This window comes from Chrysochloris asiatica, unplaced genomic scaffold (genome assembly GCF_000296735.1).
Source record: "Chrysochloris asiatica unplaced genomic scaffold, ChrAsi1.0 scaffold00004, whole genome shotgun sequence".
Classification (NCBI taxonomy): Eukaryota; Metazoa; Chordata; class Mammalia; order Afrosoricida; family Chrysochloridae; genus Chrysochloris; species Chrysochloris asiatica.
The window spans coordinates 31,255,849-31,263,389 of record NW_006408522.1 but is presented as its reverse complement, the minus strand read 5'-3'; the positions used below and the strand labels follow the sequence as shown (position 1 = coordinate 31,263,389).

The 7,541-nt window shown below is 34.7% G+C and overlaps 1 protein-coding gene across 2 annotated transcripts in view; it reads left to right on the top strand.

Annotated features, from left to right (window-relative positions):
- The window catches only part of CASC4 (cancer susceptibility candidate 4), a 132,907-nt gene that overhangs the window by 58,732 nt on the left and 66,634 nt on the right, over positions 1-7,541 (top strand). For both annotated transcript variants that reach the window (XM_006831704.1, XM_006831703.1), the window contains exons 3-4: positions 5,532-5,634; positions 7,427-7,517. In XM_006831704.1, the coding sequence (XP_006831767.1) occupies positions 5,532-5,634; positions 7,427-7,517 (194 nt within the window). The remainder of the gene's footprint in view (positions 1-5,531; positions 5,635-7,426; positions 7,518-7,541) is intronic.

Here is a 7,541-nt window from a genome sequence, read left to right as displayed (position 1 = left end):
ACACACACACACACACACACACACACACTGTTATTTTTAAGTGCCATCGAGTCGGTGCTGACACAAAGTGACCCTGCATAGTTTCCGACTAGGGTAAATGAAAAACTATTATAAAATCATCAAAACCTTTATTAAACAAAAATCATCAATGGAACGATAAATAATCTCATGATAAAGGAGTAGCGATTGAAGTTATCAAAGTCTTCATTTTACTTGAATCTACCATCAACACTCATGGAAGCAGCAGTCAGGAAACAAAACAATATATTTTATTAGGCAAATCTGCAGCACAAGACCTCTTTAAAGTGTTCAAAGATTTCAGTTTGAGGACTAAAGTATGCCTGATCTAAGTCATGATGTTTTCAACACACATGTGAAAGTTGGACAATGAATAAGGAAGACTGTAGAAGAATTGATGCATTTGAATTATGGTGTTAGAGAAGAATGTCAAAGGTGCCATGGACTGCCAGGTGAGCAAACAAATCTGTGTGGGAAGAAGTACAACCAGAAGGCTCCTTAGAAGGCAAGATGGCCAGACTTCATCTCTCTTGCTGTTGTTATTAAGTGCATTCAAGTCGGTTCTGACTCATAGCAACTCTGTATAGGGTTTCTGAAGAGCAGCTGATGAGTTTGAACTGCCAACCTTGCAGTTTGAACTGACTTTGTGTTCCAGTGCATATCTTAAACAGCACCACACCAGAACTCCATACTTTGGACATATTATCTGAAGGGGCAAGTCCTTGGAGAGGACATCATGCTTGGTAAAGTAGAGGGTCAGCAAAAAAGAGACCCCCAACAAGATGGATTGATACTGTGGCCGCAGCAATGGGCTCAAGCATAGCAGCAATTGTGAGAATGGGGCAGGGTCAGGCAGTGTTTCATTTTGTTGTACATAGGGTTGCTATGGGCCAGAACTGACTTGGCAGCATCTAATAACAGCAGCAGCAGCAATACATTTAACGTTCTCTGGTGCTGCTTTCCAAAAGAGAGCATTTTGCACAATAAACTGTGAACCAGACCTCATATTCTTACGTTGCTTGTGGACCCTACAATGGTGACCTGACGCAGCTGTGCTAGACACGAGTATCTCTGAGTTCAAATAAAGAAAATGTGTGGAAATCAGTTGAAAATAAAATTGTGATATAGGAAAATTTTGTCTTTGGTTTTGCTTTCTGGTTTACTTACTTTATTCCCCCTTTGGGTCTTTGTTTTGACCAGTTTACAGCACTGGTACCTCTTTGCTTTTCAATTTTTGTCCTACTTTTTAATCTTTCTAAACAGGAAAGAATCTAATGTTTTTCAGACTTTAAAACTCATCTATACTGATATTTACTTAGGTCAATTATATGAGTATTTTATGCCATTTTATCTCTAGTTACCTCTGTGCAGGGTCACTGTGAGTCAGAACCGACTCCACGGTACTTAACACCAACAAGAACACCTCTAGTTAGAAGTGAAAACTTTATTTACCAATAAAGGAATTTCACGTATTGTCATTGTGAAGTTTTTTTTGAGTATGCACAGAGGCCCTACCAAATATTGAAATCATACTTTGGGTCATGCTGAAGTACAATCACTTCAGTTATTTTACTGTGTGGGGAAAATAGAGGGCTCAATCAGAAGGGACTGTTATTTTTTCTGAGAAGAGTGGGTCCTAAAGACCACCAATTGAGGTCCTTTACCTGCTAAATTCCGGTAACCCTGAACTAGAACATATTAAGGTTTGTTCCACCCCTAACGGTAAGGCCTTTTATCATTGCCTTCTGCTGGAATCTCAGTGTAATCATCATGCATAGTGAGGGCCAGAGTTTCTCCTGCCTTCAGTCCTCTGTATCTATGCCATTTAGGGCTATCTAGCCTAGCTCCATGACTGTTTTTTAAGTTTTTATTGTGAATTGAGTGATAGTGTGTTGTTGTCAAGTGCTGTCGAGTTGATTCTGACCCATAGTGACCCTGTATAGGGTTTCTGAGAGCAGCTGGTGAGCTTGAACTGCCAACCTTGCAGTTCAAACGGCTTTGCAGTCTGGCGCAGTAATCCACAGCGCCACACCAGTTTACATGGGAGAATATCAGGTTTACACTCATCCTATCATATTTCATTTCATTGCAGTGATTACAGTCCTCTCCAAGCATCATCATTCAACAATATTTGCTTTTATTCCCTCTGGTTTGTGTGTGTGTGTGTGTGTGTGTGTTTTATATGCACCAAAACACTCAGGAATATATAATCGTTAAAATAACCAAAGGGCATACCCTGCAAGCCTGCCCCATTGTTGCAAAAAGTTAAGAAAAGGTTTTATTGATAAGCAATCTATGGGAGGGAGGAGGAGGGGATATTATTCACAAGCTGGAGGGTGGTCACATGTTAACATGGGTAAAAGGGCAAGCAATATACAACAAAAGGATTGAAAAATTCAGCAAAGTGGCAGGGTACAAGATCAACATAGAAAAATCAGTTGGAGTCCTCTATACAAATAATAAAAATGCTGAAAAGGAAATTAGGAAAGCAATTTCATTTACAATAGCCACCCAAAGGATGAAATATTTAGGAATAAATGTAACCAGAGAAACAAAGGACCTATACAAAGAAAAGTACAAATGACTACTACAAGAAACCAAAAGAGACCTACAAAAATGGATGAATATACCATGCTCCAAATGTCAATACTGCCCAAAGTGATCTACACATATAATGCAATCCCAATCCAGATACCAATGACATTCTTCAAAGAGATGGAAAAAACAGTTACAAACTTTATATGGAAAGGAAAGAGACCCAGAATAAGCAAAGCACTGCTTAAGAAGAAGAACAAAGTTGAAAGCCTCTCACTCCCTGATTTCAAAATACACTACATGCTACAGTGGTCAAAACAGCCTGGTACTTGTACAGTGAAAGATACTATATCAATGGAACAGAATTGAGAATCCAGATATTAACCCATCCACATACAGCCAACTCATCTTTGACAAAGAGTACAGCCTTTGGTATGGATTACATCTCAATGTAAAGAAAACAAAAATCTTCACTACTGGACCAATAAATAACATTCGTATCAATGGAGAAAAGATTGAAGTTGTCAAGGACTTTATTCTTCTTGGATCAACTATCAACACTCATGGAAGCAACAGTCAAGAAATTAAACAACATATTGCATTAGACAAATCTGCTGTACAAGTCCTTTTTAAAGTGTTGAAGAGCAAAGATGTCAGCTTAAGGACTAAGGTGCGCCTGACTCAAGCTATGATATTGTCAATAATCTCATGTGCATGAGAAAGCTTGACAATGAATAAGGAAGACCATAGAAGAATTGATTTATTTGAGTTAAGGTGTTGGAGGAGAATATTATAAGTACCACAGGCTGCCAAAATAACCAACAGATCTGTGTTGGAAGAAGTGCAGCCAGAGTGCACCTTGGGAGCCATGATGACCAAACTTCGTGTCTCATACTTCGGACATATTGTCAGGAGGGACCATCACTGGTGAAAGATATTCTGTTTGGTAAGGTGGAGGGTCAGAGAAAAAGAGGAAAACCCCCAGTGAGATGAATTGGCGAAGTGGCAGCATCAGTGGGCTCAAGTGTGGCAACAATTGTGAGGTTGGCCCAGGACTGGGCAGTGTTTCGTTCTGTTGTGCATAATAGGGTCACTAAGAGTCGGTAGTGACTCGATGGTGCCTAACTAACAACAACAACAACAAATTGTGAAAATTGCACAAATGAAAACAATATAGATGATTGGGAAATACTGAAAATTAAAAACTTATGTGCATCAAAAGATTTCACCAGTAGAGTAAAAAGGGATCCCATGGAATGGGAAAAAATGTTTTGCAATGATGTATCTGACAAGGGACTAATTTCTAAAATATATAGGAAACTACAACACCTCTACAAGAGAAAGACAGATAATCCATTACTTTTATCTAGGGTGAACATGAAGGCTGAGAAAACTTTGAAGATCTACTTTTTATATAGTATAAGAATTAATAGTGTAAGAAGAAAAATTTTAAATAAGCACAGGATTTCTAACTACAAGGTCAGTGGTTCAAACCCACCAACCTCTTATCAGTAACCCTATACTGGGTTGCTATGAGGTGGAAATGATTTGACGGCACTTAACAATAGCAACAATATTAACTACAAATATTTTATGGGAATCCCTTAAAACACCTGAGTAGTATAGCATACAATAACTATTAGGCATATTGTTAAAATTTTTATTTATATATGTCAACAAATATTCATTGTGACTTTATTGTTGTCACTGCCACAGTTATAGTCCTATAATAAAAATTAGAAATAGAAGAAAAAAGAAATTTCTCTGAATCCCACCACTAAACAAAATCACTGGTAGCACCTTAATACATTTATTCTACTCTGATTTTTGACTCAAATGTAGTTATAAATATATATCTCCTTTATAAAACCTTTAGTTGCAGCATTTTTCTTTAATAAGACAAATTCAAATTAGTACATGTTCCTTTAAAAGTAGTTGTTATAATTAGTATTACTTAATACTGCTAATTACAGTTAGATTATTCTAGTCTTTGCAGCTGTTGCTTCTATAGTATAGATTACTGTTCCTGTTTATAAAAATTTGGACTTGAATAACTGTTTGTTTTCTTTTATTGCTAAGGCTATTAAAGCTAATTTTTAAATCATCTCTAGTACTGTAGTGGTTATGACTCAGCCTGGCTGCTAACCTCGAGGTCAGCATTTCAAAACTACCAGCCTATCTGCAGGAGAAAGATTTGGCTTTCTGCTCCTGTAAATATTTACAGCCCTGGAAATGAAGGATCGCTATGAGTAGGAATTGACTCCATGGCACACCACCATCAACATCCAGGATTTAAATAATATAGTTTCCTCTGCCTGAATTTCATCTGTAGGCTTAGATGATGACTGAGTTAAATCTAGAAAATGTGGAGCCAATGATTTATATATTAAATGTTTACAAAAGAGCTTCTGCTCAGGTTTGAATTTATTATCCAGCTTTGAATTTCATTTTATTCAGTACAACTTAAAACTTTCATCCTTAGTCAGAAATTATATGAGCCTTGATAGCTGAGTTTTGGCATATGTGAACATCCTGTCAGCAGCAGAATTAGAAATGCAGTCTGAAGTCAGTGTCACCTAAGTTAGAAGTCAACTGTGATTTAAAATGAAAAAGAAATCTTGAATTTTATACCCCTAGCCAATATGTCTAAGCAGTCTGAAGTTTCCTATTTTTATAAAGCAGATACATCTAAAGAAATAGGTTGGTTTTTGTACTGTACATAGTGTAGAAAAACATAATTTATGTTTTAAAATTTCTGATTGATCTGAAAGTCACTGGTTATATTTTAAAATAAATTATTGCCCATGAATATGCTGTAAAAGGCAATTAAATGTTATGCTAATTATATAATTTAAATACCTAAAAGTATGAGTAAAGAAACTGAGAAAGATGTGTAATTTTTAATTCTCATAAGTTCTTAATTGGAAGCATTTGAGAGAGTAAGTTTTATTCCTTTGGTTTTTACTTTATGTGGATAGAGCAACTTGCTGAGCTTCGTCAGGAGTTTCTTCGACAAGAAGACCAGCTTCAAGACTATAGGAAGAATAATACTTACCTTGTGAAGAGGTTAGAATATGAGAGGTAAGACGCTAGATGCAGCAGATATTTGTGAATCTGAAATATTTGTCCAACTTTTAGATGAAATTCATTTCTTCCTATCTGATTTCTATTTCCCTCTTTTTTTTCACTTTCTTGGAACTTCTAAATTCCTTTTTGTTCTATTTAGACGTCTTTTTTTAAAGTTCTTTTTGTCTTAAGCAATTTCAATTTTTATTTTAATCACATGGGTGATTTGAAATATCTTTTAAAACTTGTTTTTAAAAAGCAGAGTATGAGTGATATAGGTAGCTGCTTTCAAATACATATAAAGTCTTTGATAATTTGATATATCATTTAAAAAGTTACAAACGACCAGGATCCAAAGTATTATTTCTGCAACGCTGCAGGGCACAGCTCTTCTGGAATGTTTTCATGCTACCACCAGCATTTCATAAATCCTGATTGTTAATTTGGTATGTTAAATACTAGGAAAATATCTCTTAACAGGAGTTCATTATGAGATAGGAAATCTTACAGGCTCTGTGTTTTATTAAATTAGATGTGGCAAAGACAAAAAGATTCTGTGCCCCTCTTGTTAGAAAATGAAGCCAGCCCTGAAAGATGTCCTGAGAATTTTTGAGGGACTAGGAATGCATTCTGCTTCTTTTGCCTTGCCTGTTAGCCCACTGCTCACGTCTGTACATTCTTAGAGGCCTTTTTAATGATCACTCTTTTAAAACCTTTTGTATATCTTTAACCAATTTTATGGTAGAAAGTAAACTTTAGGTCTATACACCAAAAATTATAAAAATTGCCATATATTAAAGCACTTTTTATCCATCTCTTACTTGGACTTTTAGATTATCAATGGGGATTTACATACAGAGGAATTTCCAAAAGTGTACAGAACAATGGAATTAAAAGATAATGAAATTATGTCTATACACATGCATAGTGTGTGTGTGTGTGTGTATTTTAACCTAACAATATTCAATGTTTCCATTATGTCTATAGGATTAAAGATTTAATATATTCAGAAATAATATTTGATATACAATATTAGTGTATCAAAACTTGTTTAATCTCTTCCAAATGTTAGACCCACTGTAGGAGTTTCCTTTTTCTTGCTATAACTGTGATTAAAATCTTTATGTAAAAAAGCTTTCTATTATGTTATTTCATTGTTGTATATTCTCAAATGTAGAATTCCTAAGACAGAATGATCAATTTTGTTCTTATAGCACAGAAGAAAAATTGCTTTTCTGAAATGATTTCACTAATTTAGATGTTTTTCTGTAGTTCTACGATGGCACTCAACAAACAACAACCAAGAATTGGTTTTTATAATTCTAATTTAATTTTGTTAATATAGATAAAATTTACAGATAGGAAGTTTAATTTGTGTTTTTAAAAGTACTAACTATCAGATGAATCATCTGCCATGCCATGTCAGCTCTTAAGTCTGACTTTTCTCATCTATTACTTTCTTGTGTTAACAGTTTTTCTCTTCTACTGTATTTTTCTCTCTATGGTTGAAGTTGTCTCAGATACTTTTTTCTTTATAAATACAGTTTATAAAAATAATAGAAAACTAATTTCTTTCATCTTTCTAATTCTTTTCAATTATTATGTCAGTATTCTATATCCTCTATGAAAAATTCAAATGTTTTTTAATTTTTACTGTAAACTATTTTTATGCCTGCACTTTGTGTCCTTCTCTGCCTACTTTCCTGTGCTAACCATTTTTATTTATGTAAATGTATTTCAATTTCTAGAAAACATTAGCATTCCAATCCACAATAATAAAATCTAAAAGAATGACTTTGTAATTTAGTTTTCAGTGTGGACAACAGATCAAAGAATTAAGAGCACAGCATGAAGAAAATATTAAAAAATTAGCAGACCAGTTTTTACAAGAACAAAAGGTAATTTTTAAAAATGCACTTAAA